The 26,613-nt window shown below is 48.2% G+C and overlaps 2 protein-coding genes across 3 annotated transcripts in view; one reads left to right on the top strand and one right to left on the bottom strand.

Moving 5' to 3' along the window:
- Positions 1-21,277, top strand: part of Csf1r (colony stimulating factor 1 receptor) — a 29,689-nt gene extending 8,412 nt beyond the window's left edge. Inside the window, exons 7-21 of the mRNA XM_027402801.2 lie at positions 4,519-4,634; positions 4,774-4,894; positions 5,004-5,194; positions 7,004-7,119; positions 13,534-13,660; positions 13,768-13,872; positions 14,320-14,430; positions 15,434-15,596; positions 17,761-17,846; positions 17,964-18,061; positions 18,841-18,963; positions 19,039-19,150; positions 19,794-19,893; positions 20,187-20,295; positions 20,387-21,277. Of these exons, the coding sequence (XP_027258602.1) occupies positions 4,519-4,634; positions 4,774-4,894; positions 5,004-5,194; positions 7,004-7,119; positions 13,534-13,660; positions 13,768-13,872; positions 14,320-14,430; positions 15,434-15,596; positions 17,761-17,846; positions 17,964-18,061; positions 18,841-18,963; positions 19,039-19,150; positions 19,794-19,893; positions 20,187-20,295; positions 20,387-20,554 (1,846 nt within the window). The 3' untranslated portion in view covers positions 20,555-21,277. The remainder of the gene's footprint in view (positions 1-4,518; positions 4,635-4,773; positions 4,895-5,003; positions 5,195-7,003; positions 7,120-13,533; positions 13,661-13,767; positions 13,873-14,319; positions 14,431-15,433; positions 15,597-17,760; positions 17,847-17,963; positions 18,062-18,840; positions 18,964-19,038; positions 19,151-19,793; positions 19,894-20,186; positions 20,296-20,386) is intronic.
- Positions 21,278-21,372: 95 nt separating this feature from the next.
- The window catches only part of Hmgxb3 (HMG-box containing 3), a 45,213-nt gene continuing 39,972 nt past the window's right edge, over positions 21,373-26,613 (bottom strand). For both annotated transcript variants that reach the window (XM_027402799.2, XM_027402800.2), the window contains 4 exons: positions 26,464-26,597; positions 25,429-25,545; positions 23,763-23,972; positions 21,373-22,704 (listed from right to left, as the gene is read on the bottom strand). In XM_027402799.2, the coding sequence (XP_027258600.1) occupies positions 22,252-22,704; positions 23,763-23,972; positions 25,429-25,545; positions 26,464-26,597 (914 nt within the window). In that variant the 3' untranslated portion in view covers positions 21,373-22,251. The remainder of the gene's footprint in view (positions 22,705-23,762; positions 23,973-25,428; positions 25,546-26,463; positions 26,598-26,613) is intronic.

Raw genomic sequence — 26,613 nt, 5'->3', positions numbered from 1 at the left:
GATTATGCAAATATTAGTCCTCTGTGTCAATCCCCCTGCTCCATGTCTCTGGGGAGCCCAGCACACTCCTCTATTGTTTCATCTGAGCCCAGTGGTTGCCCAAAATAACACACAGAGATTAATATTAGGTACAATGCTGCTGACCAATGACTAGGATTTCTTATCTGCAAGATCAGTCTTAATTATCAACCACAACTATTAATCTATATATTTATAAGACTTATAGAGGACGCTGGCCTTGCATCCTGTCTTCCTGGTGGTCACATGGTGGCTCCGTCTCTCCTACATTTGCCAGAATCCTCCTTGACTCCTAGTCCTGCCTAACTTGCTTCCCTATTGGCCAACAGTACTTTATTTGTCAACCAATAAGACAAACATATACACAGAAGGACCTCCCCATAATCTCCTCTTTTCTGTCTAAATAAAAAGAAGGGTTTTACTATTAACATAGTAAAACATATAACAAAATAGTTATCAAGTAAGAACTATAGTTACAATATATAGTCCATTAACATTTAGCAAGATTTAAAGAAAATATTCTATCATCTATCCAATCTTTGTGAGTCTAAGGTCTTATATGTAACTTATCTTTTATAATAACTAAAGAAAACTATAACCATAACTATCTGTCTTCAACTCCATCAAAAACTACAGAGGGATAATATATAAACTCTAGAATTGACAGAGAAATCTCACTACCTGGACAATCACCCAAAGTTCCTCTGTAACTTAGAGGCATCCATCTTCAGCCTATAGGCCACAGTGTGTCTGGAAGACTTCTCCATGAAGCAGGCACCCTTCAGGACTGTCCATCCTGCTTTGCAAGTTCAGCAGTCACTTTCCTGTGGGTCTTGCATGTCCAGTTTATCAAACAGTCCAGGCAAGAGCGGTTTCTTGCCCAAATGGCTAATCTTGCCATGTTGAAACCAAACTCCATAACGAGTTTCTTCGATGCCCATCTTCCTCTCAGACATAATTGGTGTGCCAGGAGCAGTTGTGTCTCACTGCCAAGAAAAACCCTAAACCATTTAAATGCCATATATTATGAAGGTCTTTGAAAGGTTTGAAGAATATCCTTGTCAAATACATTTCTGTATATCTAGAAAACCTAGATAACATAATTATAAGTTCTGACTAATATAGGTGACTATATAATCTGTATTTAATTATGCATTACATTTAAAAGATCAGTATAAACATAATACCTAAACAAAAGGCGACATATTCATATCACAAAGTTGTATCAATAAGTGAAAATCCATACCAATGCAAAGTATTAATTTCTATATCCTATTTCCCTATTTTCCTTTAAAAAGAGATTTACTGTGGTCATTACCATTTATAAGCAATCCCATTTAAATGAAAACAAACATTTACAAACAATATTTGGGAATTTGGGCATTGTTCATTCCAAACTGCTTTATGCTGGTTAGGGGCGATGTCCATACCATGGGGATGATAATAATAAAACACAGAAATTCTGGCTGTAGTCATCTATGACTGCATCATCTCAGCTGTTTGGGATGTAGGATCAGTTGGGCCACTTCTTCAGGGGGTCTTGCTTGATCAAACCATATTAGTCTGGAAGGAATCCACAGCTTTTCATTTTCTGTGTAAACAAAAGCAGAAATTCTTTTTCCAAGTAGCCTGTCCTTAGACTTAAATTTTGAAGTCAAAGCATTTTTAAAATATTAAGTTGGACTAATTTAGCAGCACTTATAATCAAATGTCTTTTAGCAGCTTTTCTGGGCAATCAAACAATTTAAAGACAACACTATATCATATAGTATCCAGACTTTCTGTGTATTTTCCATCTTTACATGGCTTATTTATTATTCTATTTCTTTTACTTCCTTCTTTTTTCTTTTTCCTGAGACAGGGTTTCTCTGAGGAAATCCTCCTACCTCTGCTTCCTTCAGCAAATCCTACTGGCATGCACCACCACCACTGGCTTCTCCTTCTTTCTTTCTTTCTTTCTTTCTTTCTTTCTTTCTTTCTTTCTTTCTTCCTTTCTTTCTTTCTTTCTATTAGTTTATCCTGTTTCTTTTCTATCACAAGCCTACATATATTTTAAACACAGTGATGGGGAGGTCCTTCTGTGTATATGTTTGTCTTATTGGTTGACAAAGTACTGTTAGCCAATAGGGAAGCAAGTTAGGCAGGACTAGGAGTCAAGGAGGATTCTGGGAAATGTTGGAGAGATGGAGTCGCCATGTGACCGCCCGGAAGACAGGACGCAAGGCTGGCGTCCTCTATAAGATAAGTCTTATAAATATATAGATTAATAGTTGTGGTTGATAATTAAGACTGATCTTGCAGATAAGAAATCCTAGTCATTGGTCAGCAGCATTGTACCTAATATTAATCTCTGTGTGTTATTTTGGGCAACCACGTGGTGACAGGGCTCGGGTTGCTTGGCGGAAAGATTTATCGTTACAGATTCCCAGTAGCTGCTCTACAGTTTCTGGGAGTGCATGTTCTCAAGGTCATCTCCTTTCCTTTTTATGGGCAATGCCAATGTAGGAAATGACTGTGATTTCCACCCCAAGATGTATTTGAGATAACTACCACACAAGTCACCTGCCACATTCACATGGGGACAGAGCAGGGGGATATAAACATTCATTTGCTAAAGGATTAACCATCCTGAAAACCTCCCTAGGCTCTGAGATGATTTCGGGGCACATGTTCCCTCCATACCCATTGTGCTGGCACCATTCTACTCTCAAAGCTTGGGCTGGCCATGTGTCTACCACAGTAGAGATACTCTGCCTATCTCTGAATGGAGCATGTCCATGAGGTTCTTATTCTCCTGACCCAGAGCCTGAAGCTTATTAACTGAGTGCTCTACCACAGAGTCAAACCCCAACCTGAGGCAAGTTTTCAATAAGTGAATCATTGGCTGTAGACCTTGTTCAAGCAAGAATTGGTACATTGCTATCATTAGTGCTGGACAGATGCCTCAGTGGTTAAAAAGCACTTGCTGTTCTTGAAGAGGACCCAGGTTCCATTTCTAGCATCTATAAGCCTTAACTATCTGTAATGCAAGTTCCAACAGATCTGTTGCCCTCTTCTGGCCTCCATGGGCAGCAGACACACATGTGGTACACATACATACAAGTGGGCAAAAAACATTTATACACATAAAATAAAATACAAAATTTAATCTTGAAAATGTATTTTAAACATTCATTTTATTTGATGTGTATATTGTGTGTGTGTGTGTGTGTGTGTGTGTGTGTGTGTGTGTGTGCGTGCGTGTGTCTTATGCCTGAAGAAGAGGGTGCCAAATCTTCTAGAACTGGAGAGTTATAGATTGTTGTGAGTTGCCATGTTAGTGCTGGGAACCAAACCTGGGTCCTCTGCAAGAACACAGTGTTCTAAACCAGTGAACCATTTCTCTAGCCCCATTTAAAAATGTGTTTGTCGGGGCTGGAGTGATGGCTCAGAGGTTAAGAGCACCAAATGCTCTTCCAGAGATCCTTGAGTTCAATTCCCAGCAACCACATGGTGGCTCACAACCATCCGTTAAGAGATCTGGTGCCCTCTTCTGATGAGCAGATAGATATGGAAGCAAAATGTTGTATAAATAATAAATAAAATCTTAAAAAATGTGTTTGTCACCTAAATATTACATTCATTAGCTGGGCATAGGGGCAGATGGCTACTATCTCAGTGCTTGGGCAACAAAGGTAGAGGGACCAGGGGTTCAAGGCCAGCTCTAGAGGCTACACAGCAATTTTGAGGCCAGCCTGGTCTATATCGGACCTTGTCTCAAACAACAGCAACAAACACACTCATAATGGACAAATTATCCATTAGAGACTAAGAAAATTACCTGGAATCAGCCAAAGGTGACTTTTTGCCTCAGCATTTGTTTTTAGACTTTTCTATAATAAAGAACACCATTAAATTAAATGCCTATAATGAGTCAGATACTTGGCTAGCATTCTAAATGCACATCCCTTCAACTCTCAAACCAATCCTGTGAATTAAAAAAACAAAAAACAAAAAACAAAAACAAAAACAAACCATCAGAATCACCCTGAGCCAAAGAAGACCGTATCAGTTGAATGTCTGTCTAAAGCCACACAGTCAATCATTATAGCATTGGGATTTGGACTCTGGTTTCTGTAGCTACATAGCTCAGAATCAGCCCTGTCTCTTGTCCCTGTCACCATTCCCTGGGACCAGGTAGCACATGAGGGATTTTTTAGTAGGGGTTGTGGTGCTTGTGAATGCTTAGTACAGTGGTAAGAAGGAAGGAACTTGTGATATAGCTCCCAGGACCTTGCGGACATCATCTCTAATAACCCTTTGGGGAAACAAAGAATACTCTTAAAATGAGAGGACTGTCAAGGACCTGGGGTAGGTAGTTTCTCCTGTCTCAACGGCACACTCCTGAGAATCTGAATCAGACAAGGCCTCTGTGCCCTGAAACTTTAACAGAAGATGAGCCCTTCTCCTTCATAGGATGCCGGCTCATAACAGTACTATCTCTTCTTGACTGTCTTGCAGGTATACATCCAAGCTCACCCTAAACCGCGTAAAGCCCATGGAGGCTGGCCAGTACTCCTTAATGTTCCAAAACAAGGCAGGCTGGAAAAATCTAACCTTTGGGATCACCCTGCAATGTGAGTGACAAGGACGGGCTGCCCAGAGTTGGGTGTACTAGGAGGAGTGAAGGTAGCAGGCTCAGGGGAGATGGTCAAGAGACAGAGACCTCATCCCCAAGGCTGATCCTACCCTCCTCCAACCTCCTCTCCTCCTCAGATCTCCCAGAGGTCAGTGTTATATGGATGTCTGTGAATGGCTCTGATGCCCTGTTCTGTTATGTCTCCGGGTACCCTCAGCCCAATGTGACATGGATGCAGTGTAGGGGCCACACCGACAGGTCAGTGGGCTTGGCTTCCCTCCCTAGGCTGAGCATCTGGGTGGGGCACCCGTGAGTGAGAGGGGCATGCTGATGTGGAAGGCCTCAATCAAAAATCTGTTCTTTCCAGGTGTGATGAGGCCCAGGCCTTGCAGGTTTGGAGAGATGCCCCTTTTGAAGTCCTGAGTCAGGAGCCCTTCCACAGAGTGACCATTCAGAGCCAGCTGCTCATTGGGACCTTGAAGCACAACATGACTTATGTTTGCAGGGCCCACAATAATGTGGGGAACAGCTCCCAGCCCTTCAGGGCCACCTCTGTAGGTAATCCATCCTTCTCAGACAGAATGGGCATCAGATATCTGGAGACTGTCCCTGAAATAGGAAAAATTAATAAAAGTCTAAAAACTTAGACTATAGAGCCCATACTAGAAAAAGTTTCTAAGCTCTTTTGAGCTCCCTAAGGCAGCACAAAAGATTAATGCTAAATAAAGGACTGAGGATGTGACCAGAGGCCTAAGACCAGATAACACACCACCAGCTGTGTCAACATTTCTTTGTCCTAAATAAAACCAGATTCGCAGTTGTAAAAATCCCTGGCCCAGGAGATAATTAACTCAATGCCCCTTACAATATCCTATTCAGTTGTATCCTGCTTAAACATACAGTTATTGTTTTATCCTATGTAACCACGGAAGCTTTCAGCCTTATGGTCTATCCCCTTAAACCCTCCCCCACCCCTTAGCTATAAGCCACATTCCACTTGCTCCTGAGTGAGTGGGATCCAGGCCATGGCTTGAATAAAGGAAACCTTTGCTTTTGCATTGGGTGAGTTGCCTCCATGGTAGTAGTCTTTTTGGGGTTCCATGAACTGGACATAACAGTCCCCTCACCTCCAACCCAGGAATTTCTACTTGGAGGATGTCTCAGTCATGCCGAGTGCCACTTCTGGGTCACCCTGGCTAGTCCTGAGCCACAGAACTCCAGGGATAGCTATATGGAGAGGTTCAGAGTCCCTCACTGGGGACTGAAGTGGAAAGGGCAAGATCAGGGAGTGGGAAAAAAGAATGAGACAGAGACACCCAGACAGAGACTGAGAGGACCAAGAGAGACTGAGTGATACAGAGAGAGAGACCAGTAAGGTAGTCCACTAGTCTTTGGCCCCTGCTTCTCTCTGCATTCAAACTTATATGAGGGAGAAAGGAGTTGAATGAAGAAATACAGCTTATCCCAAGTCCACAGCTAGAAGGGATGCTTCCTCTATCCCTCTCCAAATCCCCCTTGTTTCCTGCCCCTGCCTGATCCTGAGACACAGTCCTCAAGGGGTTTCCAAGTGCTGATATGGAGCCTGCATATGGGCCTAGTCTCATGCAAAAGCCCACAGTCTCCCCAGGCCATTAAACTGCTAGGATTTGGTACCTACTGTGTCAGGGTCTGGGTGAAGCTCTCAATTCAGACTGATCAGGGCAAGCTCTTGGCTTCTGCTTGGCTCAGGGATCATGTCACTTATGTCCTCCAGTCACTAACATGGAGCAGGTGTTGGCAGACCTGTTGCCCCTGTTGTCTGTGAATGCTGTGTCACTGATGGTGGTGGCAGTTTTAAGTAGTGAAGCCCCACTGTGATGAATGCTAGCATTGTACCAGGCATCGTCTCCATGACCCCTCACCCATTAGCAGTAAAATCCCTCCTTCATGGTTGTAAAAATCCCTGGCCCAGGTATGGAAGGATGACACACCTGAAATGTTTAGAGAAGGCCTACTTTGATATCACTCATCTACTAAGGGGCTCTTGGCTGAACATGGAAATGAACTGTGTCCTTCATACCACATTAACATAACTAGGATTAGAGGTCAGGAAGGGGAGACTAGCTAGTACTCAGACTCAGTAAGTTGCTGAGCTCCTAAGGCCACACAAGAAAGCTGCAGGAAAGCTGAGGAAGGTGTGGGTAAACCCTCCACCCCCCCGGGCCTCTCTGCCCACAGGTGCAAATGATAAAGCCCCACCACTGGGGTTTTGTACAAGCAGTGGCTGGGCACTGAGCCAATCTGCTAGAGAATTTTCATGCCCTGGCAGAGGGATGGGACTGAGTACACATCACCCCACCTGCTCATTCCTCTGTCTCCCTCTTCCAGGAAGAGTCGAGCAGCTCCCTGATGAGTCCCTGTTCACTCCAGTGGTGGTGGCCTGTATGTCTATCATGTTTCTACTGCTGTTACTGCTGCTGCTGCTCCTGTACAAGTACAAACAGGTGAGCTGGGCATTGGAGCTGGGTCAGGGACCCCCCCACACACAAGGGAGCCAGATGTTGGTGACTGCTGCTCATACTAGCTCATTCTGATAGACTGACTTGTAACTAGAGCTCTTCATTAGGTGTCTACTGTGTGTCAACATGGCCTAGCACCAAGGAGCTCCTGGTGCAGTAATTTTGGGCTTTACTGTTGGGGGCAGGAGAAGGTATACAAATAAGGATGTGCCTAAAAGGTACCTAGCTCTGCCTGGCTCTGCAGAAGAGACGGCAGGAAAGTGGGTATGTTGAAGCTCCTTTCTCTGTCTATAAATTGGGGTTCGTGATGCCACTTTCCTTTGCAGTTGAAGCTTGAGAGGGTTGGTGGGATGTCTGGCAACTCCCCAGGTGTCCCCCTTGTAGTACTTGGGGGTGGTAAAGGGATCTGCCAGTCTGGCATGGGGGGTAGTGGACCCAGGTGACAATGCCATTCACCTTTAGGGCAGTTGGTGTTGCCATCAGGCCTACATAAGGCCTTTCCCATCTCAGTTCCAGGGTCTGGTGGTGTTGGTTTCTACCTACAAGGACCCAGTTTCCTGGGTGGAACCTGTGGAGTTCAGGGGAAGCAGCAGCTTCATAGATAGCCCCAAGCTAGAGCCATACTTGTTTGTGAGTCAGCTGTAAGGTGTGGATAGACTGGAAGAAGTCTCGGCAGTCCAGTTCGGCCGAGAGTTCAGATTGGAGGTTGGAGATAATAGAAGGAGGTACCCCAAACATGATCTCAAAGGGAGTGAGGTCTATCTGGTAGGGAAAGTTCTGTACCCTATAGAGGGCAAAGGGAAGGAGAGCCACCCAGTCTGTGCCAGTCTCTAAGGTCAATTTAGTTAAGTTCTCTCTCTCTCTCTCTCTCTCTCTCTCTCTCTCTCTCTCTCTCTCTCTCTCTCTCTTTGGCTTTTCGAGACAGGGTTTCTCTGTGAAGCTTTGGAGCCTATTATCCTGGCACTCGCTCTGGAGACCAGGCTAGCCTCGAGCTCCTACACTTGCCTCTGCCTCCCGAGTGCTGGGATTAAATGCGTGTGCCACCAACGCCCGGCCAGTTAAGGTCTCTTTTAAAGTTCTGTTCATTCTTTCTACCTGTCCTGAACTCTGGGGTATATATGGGCAATATAATTTCCAATCTGACCCCAGTGCAGTGGCTATTCCCTGACTTACCTGAGAGGTGGAAGCTAGTTCATTGTCTGGCCCCAACAATGCAGGAAAACCATACCTGGATAGGATGTCATTAAGAAGCTTCTTTGTGAGCCACTTCATGCCTGACCAGAAAAGCTTCTCTACCCCTCCTGAGTGAAGATGCTGTCGTTGGTGAACCAAGTCTCTTTGGCACTGGGTAGAGGGGTGTCTCTTAGGTCCAGTTGGATGACCATGAGGCTGAAAGCCCGAGATTACACATTTCTGTGGTAAAGCAAATACCATATGTTTAAGTTAAGATACAAATGAGCAGCCGGGTGCTGGTGGCGCACGCCTTTAATCCCAGCACTTGGGAGGCAGAGGCAGGCAGATCTCTATGAGTTCTAGACTAGCCTGGTCTATAAGAGCTAGTTCCAGGACAGCCTCCAAAGCCACAGAGAAACCCTGTTTCGAAAAAACAAAAACAAAACAAAATGAAACAAGATACAAATGAGCAGGATATGGCAGGGAATATAAGTTTGTTAACCTGGGCCAGGGATTTTTACAACTGCAAGTTGATGGCTATCTGGTTTCCTTTAGGACAAAGGAATGTTGACACAGCTGGGTATGTGCTAACTGGACTTTGGCCTCTAGCACATCTTCAGTTCTTTGTTTAGTCTCTCCTTTGTGCTGTCTTAGGGAGCTTAGAAATTTTCTTTTTCCTATATGGGCTTTGTAGTCTACGGTTTTTAGAATTTATTAATTTTTCCTATTTCAGTAGCACTCAGTGGTGGAGCCTGTGACTCCATGCAAGAAGGAAGTTGGCTGCAGACCCAGTTAGCTTATGCATGTTGGGATGGGAGCATGGCTGAAGTTGGTATCTTCTTGACCACACACCAAAGTGGTTGGTTGCTGGGTGCTACTTGCCACCCAGACAGGCTTAGTCACTGTCTTGGCTACCTGGTTCTCGGAGATACACAAAATCCTTATTTGAATATACAAACTTTCTCTGGTACCCCATGAGCATCGGGATCCTACAGGCCTTTCTGCCTTGGTTGACTGGTCTAGAGCACTTCAACTCTCTCTATAGAGCCATTTTTTGAATAGTTTGCTTTCATTTCCCATCCAGAAAATGTAACTGCCTCTTAAGCAATCCAAGGCCAGGAGACCTGCAGCCTCAGGCTGCCCTGTTCCCCATGCCCTTTGAAGTTCCCTGGCTGAGGTACCCCTGAGGGAAAGACCTGAAAGAGTCAGGGCAGGGCAGGCAGGAAGAGGCAGGACAGCCTCTTCCCAGATGACCTCGACCCCACCTGTCTATTCCCCACCTGTCTATTGGCCAGATATGGGTGAGAAGGGGCCTGTGGAAGGGTTCTTTCTGCTCAGGGCTGAGTCATCACAAGAAACCACAACAGTAGGGGAAGGCACAGGGGAAGAGGAAAGGGTAGGAGTCAGCTGGCCCTGGGGACAGGGACAAGGGAAGGGAGAACGATGGGTGCAGAGAAGGGAAGGGCAGAATCAGAAAGAAGCTATTGGAGAGATTCTGGGCCCAGGCCTAAACTGTAGCAGGAGGGTCTGTAGAGCTTGTAGTGAGAGGTGTCCAGGTCTCCACCTTCCCCAGGCTCAATACCTGTCCCACAGAGCCAGAGGCCTGATGAGGAGGGGGGGGCAAGATCTGATGTTTCCATGCTCTCTTCAATCCATGTCAGGAAATCAAGGGGGGACCTGGACTTAGGGATACCGTGAGCAACTGGTGAACTGATACATAGTGAGGATTTAGCCAGGCCTGGCTTCCAGGAAAGGCTCAGGGAGTCCCTGCAGCTGGTATTCCAGTCACCACCCCTGATAAGAAGAAACCTTGCAGGCCATCCACTTTGACAAGGATAGCCCCCAAAGACCCTGGGGATAGCGAGAATTCCTCAGGTTGGCAGGGGTCCAGCCATACCTCCCTCCCCCGCCTTCCCCCTTCTCCCTTCATCTCTTCCCGCATTGCCGTGGGAGGGCTGAGTCAGCCCAGCTGCAGAAAAACAGGGAAGCAGAAGTGGGGAAAAACAATCCTAGCCACAGAGACTCCTAGAGATGCAAGACAGGAGTGACAGGAGGGGTCACCCAGCCTGAGGGAGTTCCTTCCCAAATCTCATTTCAGCCACTTTCCTCAGCCATAACATGCAAACACTTTGTTACTGCTGCTGCGACTACTGGTGGTGTCTGTGTGTGTGTTTAGGTTTTTTGTTTGAGGACTGGGTCTTTATAGCTTTGAGGATGGCCTCAAACTCTTGTAGCTTAGGCTGGCCTCGAACACCCCACCCTCCTGCTTCCATCTCCCAAGTGTTAAGACTACAGTATGTGCTGTCATGACCAACTGGGTGTTCTTTATGTCTAACTATGGTCTTTTCTCTCAAATGTCCAACTGGAAGTTCTTCCTTGTAGTTATGGAAAAATCTCTTCAGCTTGTAAGGCTTAGTGACAGGCTACCTCTCCCCAACACTCATTCACATGTTCTTTAGCACCTCTCACTGAAGCACCCAATCGGTCTGTTGACCCAGTGTCCTCCACCATCCCAGCCCAGCCCAGCTTCCACTTTCCCCTAAATGGGACCTTCCCTCAGCACTTCTCGGGGCAGATCATGGTGTGACACCCTCATCTGCTGCCCCAGGGGCAGGGAAAGGTGAAGCAATCACTGCTTCTATCAAGACCCCAAGCTTAGCTGTGTCGGAAGGGCACAGAGAACCCGAGAGGGAACCGGAGGCAGCATAAAGTGCAGCCACCCCCTTTTGCCACAGGGCTCTGCCTCAGCACCTCTTTCCTCTTCCTAGAGTTAGGAGATAGCCCACTTTGTTGGGGGGGAGTTAAAGTTAGGAGATAGCCCACTTTGTGGGGGGGGAGTTAAAGTTAAGAGATAGCTCACTTTGTGGGGGATGGTTCAAGACAGTTTTCTCTGTGTAGCTCTGGCTGTCCTGGAACTCGCTCTGGAGACCAGGCTGGGCTGGAACTCACAGAGATCCCCCTGCCTCTGCTGCCCGAGTGCTGGCATTAAAGGCGTGTGCCACCACCGCCTGGTGACAGTCCACTTCTTACAGCCCTCCTGACCCTCCTGCATGGAAGCTCCCCTCTCATTCCCTAAGCCACACTGGTCACTTGCCTGAGTTTGTAAGGATCTTACCCTGTTCAAGCTGTTCGGCATTTGCGTGCTCTGTCCCTGGACAACTCTGACTGGTTGGCTCCTCATAGGCTCTCCTTGCTCATCTCATATCACTCTCTGTCCCATCACCCTGCGTTGCTGACTTCATGGTGGTATTTTTAAAATGTTTCAAAACATTTGTTAGGCCAGGTAGTGGTGACGCACACTTTTAATCCCAGCACTCGGGAGGTAAAGGCAGGCAGATCTCTGTGAGGTTGAGGAAAGTTGGTCTACAGAGTGAGTTCCAGGACAGCCTGGTCTACAGGTTTCACAGAGAAACCTTGTCTAGAAAAACAAAAACAAAAAAATTGTTATTATCTATTCCTTATATAATAATGGGTTTCAGTATGACATTTTCAAGCATGTACATAATGTATCTTTTTTTGTACATAATATATCTTGATGAAGTTAATCACATTCACCCTTCATTACCTACTCTTGTTACCCCTTCCCTTTCTTTCTCCAAACTCTTTCAACTTAATTTTTTTTTTTTTTTTTTTGTGTGTGTGTGTGTGTGTGTGTGTGTGTGTGTGTACATGTGTACGGATGTGTATGTGTATTTGTGTGTGCATATTTGTGTATGTGTGTACACAAGTACAGATGTATATGTATATTTGTGTGTATATGTTCCAATATGTTTCGTTAGGGTTGCTTACAGAAGTATAGGTGAGAAGTTACTTATACAACTGAGGAAAACCTCTCTCCCACCCCAGGAATCATTAACTGCTTAAAGTTCTTCAGGGAGGGCACTTGTGAGCCTCTCCGTCCTCCGTGACAGGCTGTTGATAGGCCCTGTCTGTCCAGGTCTTACACAGGTACTCACAGCTGGTATGAAGTCGAGAATACAATACCTGTGTCATGCCTGAAAGACCGTATTCATACACTCCACCCCACCCCAGCTCTTACGTTCTTTCCTATGGAGCCCCACCCCAAGACTTGGAGGAATACAGATGTCTCATTTGTGGCTGAGCATTCAACAGACTGAGCATCTTGACTAGTCACAAGTCTCTGCAGTTACTGCTGAAGGTTGCAAACAGCTTCTCTGATCTTTGGTCAGCTTCTCTGACCAAAGCTAAGAACAGCATTGATCTACGGGGATAAACAGAATTGTTTAGAAGGTTAATTGACAGTCATACCCTATCCATTTAGCAAAATAGCAGCTGTAGGTTCCCCACTAGGGTTAATAACCTCCCTAACCAGGAACTTTTGACCAAGATGACAGTACCAGATGTGGATTCCTTCCTGTAGCCTCAGTTCTGATCAGAACGTGGCTGGCTACCCCATAACAAACTTGACACTATTTACACCAATGGGTGCATCTGTCACGGCATTATTTGAAGGTTTCCTATCTACATGTTTAAATTGAATGCCTCTCTTAGCCATGCAAATGCTAGTCTGGGAACCTCCTTAGCACCCAGAGCAGTAAAATTATTAGAGACAGAGTAGAGTCATGTCTTCCAGTGGCTAGAAAGGAGGTGAGGGGGTGGGGAGTTGCTATTTATTCCCTGGGTACCGAGCTTGTTTTATAAGATCAAAGGAGTTCTGGAAATTCAGTGTGAATGTACTTAATACTATTGAGGTGTACACTTGAAAATGTGTGGGATGGCACATTTTCTGTTCTGTATATTTGCCTACAATTGAAAATAAAAGTAGGGCTGGGGGATAGCTTAGTTGTCCAGTATGTACTTATGCATATATAAGGCCCTCATCCAGTCCCTAGCACCCCAAACAAAATCATCAACACAAACTACTTGGATGAGAGAATGGACAGGTTTGTGAATGGATGGATAATTCTCAACTTTTACCTTCTACCTTGGCCTGGAATTATCAAACTCAGAGGCATCAAGGCCTCCAGAAATGATCTTATCCAAGTCTTTGGATGAACAGCTAAGGAAACTGAGGGTTGGAGAAGGGAAGGTCACACAGTAAGAGCAGGATCAAGCACGGATTAACTTTAGATGCTCTGCCCACAAGATGCCATGCTGCCTCTCAGCTCATAGCAGGCTGGGAGCTTCTGCATTGTCCTCTCCTGCTCTTGGGAGGTGAGATGCAAGGCCTGCCCATCAGCCCCATGCCTCCCTTTCCTTCTGCAGAAGCCCAAGTATCAGGTGCGCTGGAAGATCATTGAGAGCTATGAGGGGAACAGCTACACCTTCATCGACCCCACCCAGCTGCCCTACAATGAGAAGTGGGAGTTCCCCCGGAACAACCTGCAGTTTGGTGAGAGGGGGTCTCAGTGCTCTGTGATCTCCCATCATAGGGCTGATGGGGGCTACAGGGACCCCGGTGGGCCTCAGGACCCTAAGGAACCCATGTGTGTGTGACAGGTAAGACTCTTGGAGCTGGTGCCTTTGGGAAGGTGGTGGAGGCCACGGCCTTTGGTCTGGGCAAAGAAGATGCGGTGCTGAAGGTGGCTGTGAAGATGCTCAAGTGTGAGTTGGCGGAGGTGCAGCACGGGGGACGCTGGGACCTGGGGATGGTGTCTACTGGGAGTAGGCTGGCTCTGCTGCCACAGGAAGTACCTGCCACACTCTAAACCTTTTGGGACCTGGGAGATTTTAAGTTGGGACTTGACTTCCCAGCTGAGCTCCAGGCTCCTTGTGACCCCTGGTTCTGAGGGTCTTTGTCCCCCTTTGAGGAGGAATTGGCCTTCTGACTGAGCCCAAGGGAGGTTAGGGTGAACAGAAGCCACCCAGGGGAATGACCCTGTCACACCTTGGCTTCCTTCACCCCAGGTTAGCTCAATAGCAGGCATATCCTTCCTCTCCTTCCCCATCTGTCTTCCTGTCTTTCTCTCTCCCTCCCCTCTGTCTGTCTGCATTTCTCCTCCCTCTTTTGGATTCTGATCCCTCTGGGTGTCTGGGTGCTCCATTTCCCAGCCACGGCGCATGCTGATGAGAAGGAGGCCCTAATGTCAGAACTGAAGATCATGAGTCACCTGGGACAGCATGAGAATATAGTCAACCTCTTGGGAGCCTGCACTCATGGAGGTGAGAACTGGGAAGGAATGGGGGACTCATGGTCTTAGGTATCAAAGGGACCCTGGATATCTGGCTGCAAGTTTCCCTTCTCATCTGCTCTAAGTGTCTATAGCATCCCTGCCTCCAAATCTCTGATATTCATGGACTCACAGACAGCAGGAGCTGCTCACGGGTGGGTGATGCAGGTAGCTGAGTTCACTTATGGGGCATTTAACATGAAGCCCCAAATCTACCTTTCTCCCTGCCCCTGCCTCCCCCCCTCCCCTGTGTGTGCTTAAGACAGGGTTTTTCTGTGTAGCCCTGGCTGTCCTGGAACTCACTTTGTAGACTAGACTGGCCTCAAACTCACAGAGATCCACCTAGGTGCTAGGATTAAAGGTGTGCCATGCCTGACTTAGATCTACCTTTTAAGAAGCTCCTACCCCCAGATGTGCATGCCCCAAGACTCCAAGTTACCCCTCTCCTCTTCATTATAGCAGCTTCGTCCTATATTGAACTGCCATTCTCCTCTGAATAAAGAATTTTAGGCTAAATTTTTTTTACCCTTTTTTGAGACAGTCTCATTTTAACCCAGGCTGGTTTGGAATTTCCTATGTAGCACAAGCTGGCCTTAAACTCACAATCTTCTTGTCTTAGCCTTCCGAGGGCTGGGATTACAAGCAAGCATCACCACACTAGGCTAGGCTAGATTCTTTGAGAGTTTAAGTTTCCATAATGCTTAACACAGATAGGGTTATTAAAGCACTGAGAAGCCTGCTGTCAGAGGCAGGATTAGAACTTGGAGACCAGCCAGGCGGTGGTGGCACACATCTTTAGTCCCAGCACTCAGGAGGCAGAGGCACGCAGATCTCTGTGAGTTTGAGACCAGCCTGGTCTGTAGAGCTAGTTCCAAGACAGCCTCCAAAGCCACAGAAAAACCCTGTCTCAAAAAAAGAACTCGGAGGCCCCTGTTCACACAGGGAATGGACCCTTGGGGGTGCATCTCTCTCACTCCCACTTCTGGCTGCCTTAGGGCCTGTCCTGGTCATCACTGAATACTGCTGCTATGGCGACCTACTCAACTTCCTGCGAAGGAAAGCTGAGGCCATGCTGGGACCCAGCCTGAATCCTGGTCAGGATTCTGAGGGGCACTCCAGCTACAAGAACATCCACCTGGAGAAGAAATATGTTCGAAGGTAGCTCCTGGCAAAGGGCAGGGCAGAAAGGAGGCCATGATGGGAAGGGGATCCCACACATCCTGTGTGTCATGAGGAACACCTAACCCAGGCTCTAAGGCAACTCTGCTTTCTTACAACACATTCCCATAGTTTAACAACTATCTGAACACTTACCATGTTCCAGGAATCTGGAAGGCGATGGGTTCATGAACACATCACCTTCAAGTGTGGAAAGATTCTCCCAGGCCCACACGTGGAGGCCTGACCAGAGATGGGAGGACTTGGTGGAAATGCGTGCTCCTGTTTGTCCCACAGCATGTCTGCGGGAGCTGCAGGACACATAGTCCACTCAGGAGTGGCCAACATGTCTGGCCTGTGGTGAGGTTTCTGGTTCACTCAGGCCACAGTTTCCCTGGGTGAGCCAACAGTCTGTTGAACTTCTCAGGGTCTTGTGCTGGTTTTGGATTCCTGGAAGCCACCAGAGACTATGGACAGAGCCACATGTGGAAGCAGAGAGAGGAAGAAATAAGTTTCATGTTGCCCATGAATGGGAGAGGGGGGCGGAACATGGGCTAAGCCTGCTATATTTTAAGTTGGAGTCTCTGTTTTGGGTCATGGTGGGTGCAATCCTTGTGCTAGACTACCAGGAACAGGCCCACACTCAGAATGAGGGGAAAGTACACTGTCTTATATTGAAGGCACTGGCTGCTGCTGAGCCCGGGGGAGCCAAAGGAGAAAGAGGTTCCCTAGCTTCCTTCAAGTGTACAGACAATCAAAACATCGCTAATATAGGACATCTCAGGAACAAGTGACATTTAAATCAGTCCTACTTATGGGCCCCAAGTTGTGCTATTGTAGAACTATGGGTTCCTGAACAAGGAGAGATGGTGGCTGTGCCATAGATGGATCCTAGCGGTGACCCTAGTTTCTTTCCGGAAGCCTGAGGGTATGGGTAAAAACTGAGGGGCTGAGCAGCTTGCTGGCAAACCAGATCTGGCTGGCTGCTCAGCATCAGCAGTGGCTGTTCAGGGTAGGGCTGTGCTACAGGTGGCTTACCACCTACAGCAAGTGCCTGGGTATCCAAACCTACAGAGATACAATCTTCACTGAAAGAGACTCCCTGGGGCTCAGATGCCCTAAGTCAGTTTAATCTCTGCTTTAGACCTGGGCAAGTTTAATGCGATGAGTGGCTGCTTGGAGCATGGGGAATTTAAAACTTCTCCAAGCAGTTGGTTTTAAAGTGTATGTATGCGCATGAGTCTCTGTGTGTGAGTACCACATGTGTTTCTGGTGCCCACAGCAGCCAAGATGGTGTCAGATACCTTGGAACTGGGGGAATGGGCAGTTGTGAGCCACCATGGGTCACAAACCAAGCCCAGATCCCTTGAGTGAGCAGCAAGTGCTCTTAGAGGCTGAGCCATCCTTCCAGACCCCTTCCTGTGTGATCTTTAATTTTCTGTCTTCATATATATTTACTTGTAATGTAGATGTATGAGCTGGGTCTCTCTCCATGATATGGGTTGCTGGGATTGGGCTCAGGAAGTAAGTGCCTTTACCCCAAGCCATAGTACAACCCTCATGGAGTGACTTTTAATGAGAAGCCAGCTGGTAAGATGCTGCTTGGAGAGCTCAGAGAAGGGGCCTGGAATGTACTCCTATTCCACCATTGTTGCTAGCATCTTGAGGATGGATATGGAAATCCCAGCGGCATGTTGGTTTAGGAGCAACAAAGACCTTGAATAAGGGGCTGGAGAGATGACTCAGAGGTTAAGAGCACTGCCTGCTCTTCCAGAGATCCTAAGTTCAATTCCCAGCAACCACATGGTGGCTCACAACCATCCGTTATGAAATCTGGTGCCCTCTTCTGGTGTGCAGATATACATGGAAGCAGAATACTGTATGCATAATAAATAAAATCTTTAAAAAAAAAAAAGACCTTGAATAGGCAGAGCTGCCAATGACAGAATGGGGTGTCTCTGGGACTGGGTATGGCTAAGAAGGGCACAATGATTGCTTAAGTAGAATGTGGCATGGGGCCTTCCTTATCAGAGAGGGACAATAAAGCTGAACTTTAGGTTCCTTCCCCTCTGCTAAGTGACTAAGGGAGTCCACGGGGCAGCTGGAGGACAATGCCTGGGCTTGGCTACACATTGATCACTTCCCAATTGTCTTTCCTATCCAGGGACAGTGGCTTCTCCAGTCAGGGTGTAGACACCTATGTGGAGATGAGGCCTGTGTCTACTTCTTCAAATGACTCCTTTGAACAAGGTTCGGAGGGACCAGGATGAGGGGAGAGAAGGGTGGATGGGCCTAGGGACTGGGGACGGGGAACTGGGGCTGAGGAGGAGCAGGGTGTGACAGGGTTGCCTTTATGCCTTTTCCTAGATCTGGACAAAGAGGCCAGCCGGCCATTGGAGCTCTGGGACCTGCTCCACTTCTCCAGTCAAGTGGCTCAGGGCATGGCTTTCCTTGCTTCTAAAAATGTGAGTCTAGGTGAGGGGAGGCTGAATTCCTACTGGTTGCAGGGATGAAGAATGGGAGGGGAGGGGAGCCCGTGAGAAGCAGTGGAGGAGTGGGAGTGGGAGAGAGGAAGTGGGCAATGTACAGAGAGCCTCAGAAGGCAGTGGGAGGAACAGTGCTCCAGGGGGCTCCTCCTGGAGGCCTGGCCCTGGCCTTTGCATGCCGGTTTCCCTATGTGGCCACAAACAAGCTTGACAACTATCTTCCATAGCAGTGAGTGGAGTGAATGAGACAACAGTTGTTTCTCCTCATGAAGCAATCTTGCTGGTTCAGAACTCAAGGGCTCAGACCGCCACCCTCAGAACAGGGGCAAAGGTTTGCCCACTGGTTCTGCTCTTTGCTGTGACAGTTCAGATTCTGTAAGCCTCAGGATCTGGGTCTACGAAAATGGGCATTCTCACGAATTGTGTAGAGGGTCTAATAGGTTATGTATGCAAATGCTTGGAGAAGCACCTGGTGTTGTATGCTCAGAGGTGGCAGCTGCTCAGAGAGCTTCTGAGGCTGCAGCAGCCGGGCAGTTACTGATGCTCAGAAGACAAGAGGGGTGCAGCAGACAGGGCTGTGGGGATTTCTAAAGGCTCAATTGGCCACATTAAATTCTCTCAGACCTCAGACCTGCACAAGTTTGGACAGGAGTAGACTACCAAAGCCTGTATCTACTCCCTCATCAGGAACCCAAGACCTCATGCTCCCTGTCCTGGGCCTGGGAGAGATAAACGGACTAATCTTGTGTTTTCCTCAGTGCATCCACCGGGATGTAGCAGCTCGAAACGTGCTGTTGACCAGCGGACATGTGGCCAAGATTGGGGACTTTGGGCTGGCTAGGGACATCATGAATGACTCCAACTATGTCGTCAAGGGCAATGTGAGTGCTGAGTGGGACTTGTTGGGCAGGCTGTGGAAAGCCAGAGCCCCAAGTGACATGGGACTGTCTTGTCAGGCCCGCCTGCCTGTGAAGTGGATGGCCCCAGAGAGCATCTTCGATTGTGTCTACACAGTTCAGAGTGACGTGTGGTCCTACGGAATCCTCCTCTGGGAGATTTTCTCACTTGGTGAGCTGTTAAGCCTGTTTCAGGCACAGCTTGAGCTGACCTGTCTTTGGCTACTCCACTAGTGTCTTGAACCTCATGACCAAAATCTATTCAAAGATGCCTGGTGTCCAAGACAGAGCAAGGGCCAAGGGATGGAGACGGCTCTTGAATCAGCACAGCACCTGAGTGTGATTCAGACCCTCCAGACAATGAACATTTCTTGAGTCTTTCCCTCACTTGCCTTTGCTTGGCAGGAGCTGTTATCTAGACCGCTACCTGACAAATGCCATTGAAGATGCCACTAGACACCTTCTGGCTCCCATTTACTGGGGAGTAGGAGGCCCACGGCCCTTGCGCCAAGTCATTAATTGCACTACCAAGCAATCTGGTGTCACCTCTTTACTGATTCACAATCCAGGCTTTGTTCTGTCTACTTCCAAAGCCTGTGCTGGACTCTCTGTGGTTGGTAATGAGGGGCTGACAGCTGTGGGCTCCCAAAGCCTAAGCGTACTCACTACTTAGTGCCTCGCCTAGGGAGTCCTGGGCATATGAGTAGTTTCTACTCTAGGGCTACAGATGGGATGGGACCTTTACACTCTGAGATGCACATGGGTGGAGAAGGGGAAAGCAAGTGTGGTCTCTTATATGCTCCTGGTCTTTGCAGGTTTGAATCCCTACCCAGGCATCCTGGTGAACAGCAAGTTCTACAAACTGGTGAAGGATGGATACCAAATGGCCCAGCCTGTTTTTGCACCAAAGAACATGTATGCAAAGGGATCCAGAGAGGCGAAAGGATCTCTAGGGTTAGGGTGGTTGTTAGAGAAGCACGTAGCCCTGGTCTTTGTCTAGAAGGTTCCCGGCTTCCATCTGCAGTGTATTAAGGTTCTACACTAAACTTTGAATCCAGGAGCATCAAGCATGCTAATAGGTGCTGTACCACTAGGCCATACCTCCAACCCCTAACTTACTTCTGACTAGTTTTGGGTCCTAACTAGGAAGATCCTCCCTAGTGATGTGCCCTGAGGAGCTTGACCTGGGCAAACTGTTCTGTCTCCAGATACAGCATTATGCAGTCCTGCTGGGACCTGGAGCCTACCAAGAGACCCACCTTCCAGCAGATCTGCTTCCTCCTTCAGGAGCAGGCCCAACAGGACAAGAAAGAGCAGGTGAGAAGGCTGGAATGGCTGTCTGGCGGGCTAGCACAGGCTGGCCCAGGCCTGAAAAGCCTCAGCCGTCTCTGGCTTCTTCCCCACTCAGGACTATGCTAACCTGCCAAGCAGCAGCAGCAGCAGTGACAGTGGTGGTGGCGGCGGCGGCAGCAGCAGTGAGCCAGAGGAGGAGAGCTCCAGTGAGAACCTGGCCTGCTGTGAACAGGGGGACATTGCCCAGCCCCTGTTGCAGCCCAACAATTACCAGTTCTGCTGAAGTGGGACAGCATGCTGCTGCTCCCCACCTCCCAGCTCTACCTCCTCCATGGACAGGTGACATGGGGAGAACATGTGAACTTTATCCTCAGCTTGGCCCAGCTCTGAAACTTCAGAACATGAGGGGGTCTGGGGAGGTCAGAGACCCCCATTCCCAGAGCCTGGGCCATCACTGCCAATGGGGTTTTCACAGTGCTTGCCTGTATTACTATGCCAATTCGAGCACCCCTAGTTCACTATCTTCATCCTGTTTGTTCCTACTTGGAAGAACCTCTGTTCCTAAATGTTTTGTGTTTCAACGGAAAGACTGATTTTTGTGTCTCAGAAAAAGGACAAGGCTCCCAAGGCTGTAGGTAAGCAGAGGCTTGCCTTCCTCCCTCCCTGCCATGCTCACAGACTACAGGCTTCTTGGGGCAGGGTGGCTCCTTCCTAAGAAGCTCACAGGACTGGTCTCCACTCTTGACCTCCATCCTATAGTCTCACCTTATCCTGGATCTTGTACTGCAAGAATGAGCCAAGTGGCAGCTAATAGTGAGGGCTGTTCTATCCAGTACCCTGTCATTCTAAGCTGGAAGGCATGGGACCTTAGTGCAAGGCTGGCCACACCAAGCAAATACTGCATGCTCCTCTCCAAGTGATTTGTCCTCATTAACAGTCAGTATTAAACTAACAGCATTAACACAGCCAGTAGTGCCTGATTCTTTGCACCACACAAGCGTCTACAAGTTCCCTAGGACCTCCTTCCATGCACTCCTCATGAGAAGTGAACAGCAAGCGCCCACTTCCAGAGCGAAAGGATACAATGAGCAGGGACCTGGCTCTTGCTTAATCAAAACCAGATAATTTAATAAACTTTATTCTTGTTGGGGGAAGAACGAGAGGGAAAGCCACCTATCCCACCCTCTCAATAAATTAAATAGCACTCGGCCAATTCCCGGGCCCTGAGCAAACCACAGGCACCTGAGCCTGTGTTGCTGTTTGCTTACAGCCCTATCTGCTTCCCCTTCACAGAAGGGAGTTTTCCTACTGCTTGCCAGCTATGTCACAACTATGGGCCACATCCCCTCTGTGGTGAGGGTCTGAGGGCCCGGAGGATGTAGGGTACAGTTAGCAGTGGCCAGAGAAAGGAGGAAGGATTCTTTTCCCCAAAACCCAGGGCAGAGGACGGTCCTGGAGGGAGCTAGAACTGATTGTTCCTCCCTCCTCAGCTGCTCTAAGTTGTGGGAACAGAGAAAGCTGGAGGAAAAAAGAATGTACCCCTGCTTTAGGATGAAGAGCCCAAAGGGACCCCAAGAATGAATAAGCCATTAAGGCCCCTAGTCAAAGGCAACAGGCTAGGAAGCCTGTATGACTAGAGTCAGAGCTCCTCCCCCTGGGACAGCTTAGCTCAATGGTTCCCCACCTGGTGCAGGGACCACAGGTGTTGGTGGGCCTGAGCAACCAGCTCCCAGGCGTTCCCTAAAAATAGCAAGCCCTCCACATGCTCTCTCGGATTCAGCAGAGGTTCCCCAGCACCTCTCTTGAGCCCAGAGGTTGAGGGCCCCACTGTGCTCATGAAATGGAAGCTCTTTGGTCAGTTCCAGCAGTCAGAGGCCCTCCCTACAGGGGACTACAGGTCCCCTCAATAGGTCTGCCTTGGGCAAGGGCCATATTATGGCTTGAGAGAGATGGTGCAGGCCCTGTACATGACAACCTGGCTTATTCTGCCACCGAGGCTCCCTCTTCCTCCCCATCCTCCTGTGCCTCAGTCTTGATCTGAGCAACCCCAAGGCGATAGAGGTTATCACGGATGACCACCTCTCCAGGCTGGCAGCTCTGTACAACGTCATGGATCTGCCGGTTGACAATTTCTCGGCTGGTGAGGAAGTCCATGAGGCGGTTGTAGAGGTAATAGTGGGTGGCATTGTCAAAGGCAATGGGCCGCTGGCGGACACTGGTGAGTTTGCAGTCCACGATGGAGGCATAGGGTGCCAACTCAGGGCACAGTGATAAGGAATGGTGGCCAGCACTAGGGTCACTGGGATCAGGCTTCGTGTTTGCATGGACAATACGCCGTGCGGTAGTCTTGGTGACTGGATGCTGGACAGAGTTCTCAGCCTCTGGCACATCCACAGAATAATGCTGGTCCAAGAGTTCAGGGCAGGACACACTCTGGAAGAGAGAAGAGACGCTGCTTTGTAGCAGGGAATGACTGAGGGAACCCTGTGAGAAAGCAGGAGCCGAGGAGTCAGGCAGCCTGTTTAAATCCTCGAGCCCTTGCACAGCCTCCCGTGTGAGCCTCCATTTCTTCTGGTAGGAATGAGAATAGGAAACCGGTCATTCCAGCACAGACACTGCATTGCTTCAGAGGCTGTCATCATTGCACTTGGACAATTCAGGCACCAGAGCAATGGGAGACAGTAGCTCTGAGGAACACTTCAGACAACTTTTGGGGTCTCTACAACAAGTTCTCAGAGCCTAAGAGCTCCAGAGAATGAGGAGAATAATGTCTGCTCCAAAGCAAGCCAGAAGCCTTCACCTCCCATCTTGGGCAGAGGCACTCATTCCCCCTGTGATTCTTCATTCTTACCTAGTATCAGCTCTAATGCCTCTTCGAGGCCAAAGGCAGACCATGCCCAAGATACAAAGGCACATGCCCCTCAGCAGAACTATCTCCCGGTACAATGCACCAAGATACAAACACAAGGACTCAGCCACTGATCTGCTGTATGACCCTGATCAAGTCCAACTCCCTCTCTGGGCCTTAGTTTCCCTTTTTAATCAAAGAAGAGCGTCAGAAGATTGGTGCTGAGTGCTGAACCTCAGACCCCACCTCTCTTAAAAATCTTTAAAAAACACAAAATAGATTTAGCTTGTAATTCTGGATGCAAAGTGAGTATTTTCCAAGACCACTGTATCCATACCTCAACAGTCATGCCCTACAGCACATTCACGGTTGAATCTAAGTCTCGGGAATTAAACAGTTCCCCAAGGTAGTGGTCTTTTTTTCTTGTTTCTCTGGAAAGCAAGCTCTTTTCACATGTCTGTGTTTAGAACATTCCAAGCACACCAAACAACACACTATGGCCTCACACTGGTCAGTCAGTAAAGGTGCATCGGGATAAAATATTGGTGGAGAATAAGAATGTTAGAGATAGTTCCGAGGCAGGCTCTCCTGATAACTGGAATTATCCCCAGGAATTTACGCCAGTTCTTAGGAGGGGACTCACCACAACTGGCTCTGTAGGGCTAGAGAAACAGCCCTGGTTCTTCCCCCACATCTGACTAGTCAGCTCTGGGTAGCAGAGGTCAGCACATAGCGCCACTGGTGTGGCCATATCTACCACATAGATAGGTGGCCAATGGCGGGAAGAGGCAAGCAGATCCACATGGTCACGGGCACTTTCACCTCGAACAAGATATTTGGAACCGCAGACCACCTGTGGGAGATGAAGGGTACAGTTCAGAGTTCAGGGGCCAGCAAACAGGCACTGGAGTAGGCACTCACTGGCTTGAAGATCAGCCTCATGACTGAGGCCAGGGACTGTTGACATTTGGTCCCTCTCTTCCTCTATTATTGTGTACAGGCTTGTGCAGCATGCCACAGTACACAGGAAAGCAGGACGACTCTTCACGAGTCGGTTCTCTCCTTCCACAGTGGATTCGGGGGTGAATTCAGGTTGCTGGATTTGCCTGGCAAGCGCCTTTAGCCACTGAGTCATTGTGTTGGCCCTCCCCTCCTACTTCTATCTCTATAGAAAGTCACCAGCTCATCCTTGTCCTGAGAACAGCTAGGACTTGGATTAGGCTGAAAGGTGCCCCAGAACATCTCAACCCTACTCCATCCATATCACACCACCAGGCATCCTGGCAATGTAAACACAGGCTTAGGGCCTCTGGACTGAAGCACCAGTATTCTGAGCAAGGTTCCCATTAGTCCTCAACAGGCTGCCCACACAACAGCCTTTGCTGGTGCCTAGTAAGCACTTCTACCAACACTCTCCAGTCACTCCACGGCTGGACAGACAGATCTGAGTACACTGGAGAGCTCTGCCTTCACACTCACCTGTCTGTCACTTCCACATGAAATGCTCCCTATTGTAGTCCAAGACAGCACCTGAATTCCTCTACTGTCCACTGTATCTCAGATGACGAGGGGCACATCTGGACACACTCTCTGAGCAGATGCTGAACTGCCAGAGAGTAGACCTCTAAGGCCCCTGTCCCCAGCTTTGTTCCAGTGACTGGCTGCCTCACCCTCCTATTATGGCCAGCTCAGCCTGACTCTCATCGCTGTGAACTGACTCTGTTGACAACGCCCATTCAGTCTTAGGTGCTCCATTCTGGTATCTTCCCAGGCCAATTCTGCCATACACAACCTATCCTGTAGCCTTCTCTGTCTACCCTATCCATCCCCTTCTACAAAGCATCTGGAGTGATTTCACCACTCCATTTCCTATTCAACACCATCCTAAAGGCCTCTGACCACTTCTCTGGCTCTCCTCTGGGCTTTTCCTTTATCCCCAGGTCTCGGCCTTCTCTGGATGCCTAGAGATTGTAGGTTCACCCCTGTTTTCTACCTCAGTTCTTTGGTTCCTCCAGAACTAGCGTCACAAACTATGGTAACCTTCTTTCTATATGACAACAGGTCAACTATAGAACAGCATCTCTGTCTTTTACCACTGTTGTACAAGTGGGCAGCTCAGGGCCAGCATTAGTAAGGTGTTTAATAAATACTACCAAACGACCCAAGCTCCCACTCTAGCCCCCAAAATGGCAATGGTCCCTGGTTTCACAGTGATGCAAGTCCTAGTTCCAAAGGGAACGATCAGATTCCCTGTGGGCAGTTTGACATTAGCAAGCTCACCCTATGCTCCACTCATGCCACTTTCTCACCTGATGGGGGCACACTTTGTAGATTTTACCCCCTGTGAAATGAGTTGGGGGCGGTCTGGCTCTGGCTCCATTCTGTACAGATTCATAGAGGGCCAATAAGGAGAAGCAGAGCTGATCCTGGAGAGAAGAAAAGTCTAAAACTCAGGCACAAATGCTAAGGTACTCAGTATCAAACATCTCTCCCCACCCACAGCAAAGGGATCAACTGCTAGGCCTTAGAGCCTTGAGCCCCTCCTGGAGGTATAGGTAAACTTCCGGAAGCTCCAAAGGAAGCTGCCAGCCAGGTGCCTTGTCAGAGAAACATTCAAAGAGGAGGGACAATTTGAATCTGAATTTGAATGAAGCACAGTTTCAACAGCACAGAAAGGGAGTAAGGTATGGCTAAATTCCATACATAGCATACAGTCTACATTCACAGCAGTCATTTTTATGAGCCTAAAATCAGTCTCTGTGTGAAGTGTTCTTTACAAGAGCCTTGTGAATTTTCAATTGTTTTGATTTGTAAATGGGGTTAATCAAATTTAAATCACCATACAGAGTGAGAGGAGTCAGGATTAAAAACCCGAGTCTAGGCAAGGCATCACGTACATGCCACTATGTTGTGATATTTTGTTTGTATTCTGACAAATAAAACTTGCTTGGAGATCAGAGGGTGGAGCTAGACACTATTTAACCATAGAGGTCTGGAGGTCTGTACAGAGAGGAAACAGGAAGTGATAACACAGGGAGGAGAGAAGAAGTGATAAGACAGGGCATAGACAGGATCTCATCCCTTTTGTTCAGAGGATTCAGAGAGGTTAAGAGGTGACTGTGGCTGCTTCTTTGCTTCTCTGATCTCTAGGCAAGCTTTGTCAGAACACAAACAAAATATCACAACACAACCATCTGGCTGCTGCTATTTCTTTGGTTTCTCACTTCTAGAACCCTCTGCCCAGCTCAAGTGCCCAATCATATGGGGTTTATAACCTGTATAGAACAGAGATTAGCATTCTTGCTCCCAAAGCCCCAGTCTTCACAGCTATTCCCAACACTCACCCTGGAGTCTTCTGGGCCATAGGGGATGCCACACTGCTCCAATAGGTACTGTAGTTCCTCCCCACCATAGGAGCTAAGTTCCTCAAGCTTGCAGGTACCCTCCTGCAGCAGCCTCACCAAGGCGCTGCCATTGCCTGCAACACATAATAA

This window comes from Cricetulus griseus, chromosome 2, assembly GCF_003668045.3.
Source record: "Cricetulus griseus strain 17A/GY chromosome 2, alternate assembly CriGri-PICRH-1.0, whole genome shotgun sequence".
NCBI classification, from domain to species: domain Eukaryota; kingdom Metazoa; phylum Chordata; class Mammalia; order Rodentia; family Cricetidae; genus Cricetulus; species Cricetulus griseus.
This window is presented reverse-complemented; position numbering and strand designations above follow the sequence as displayed.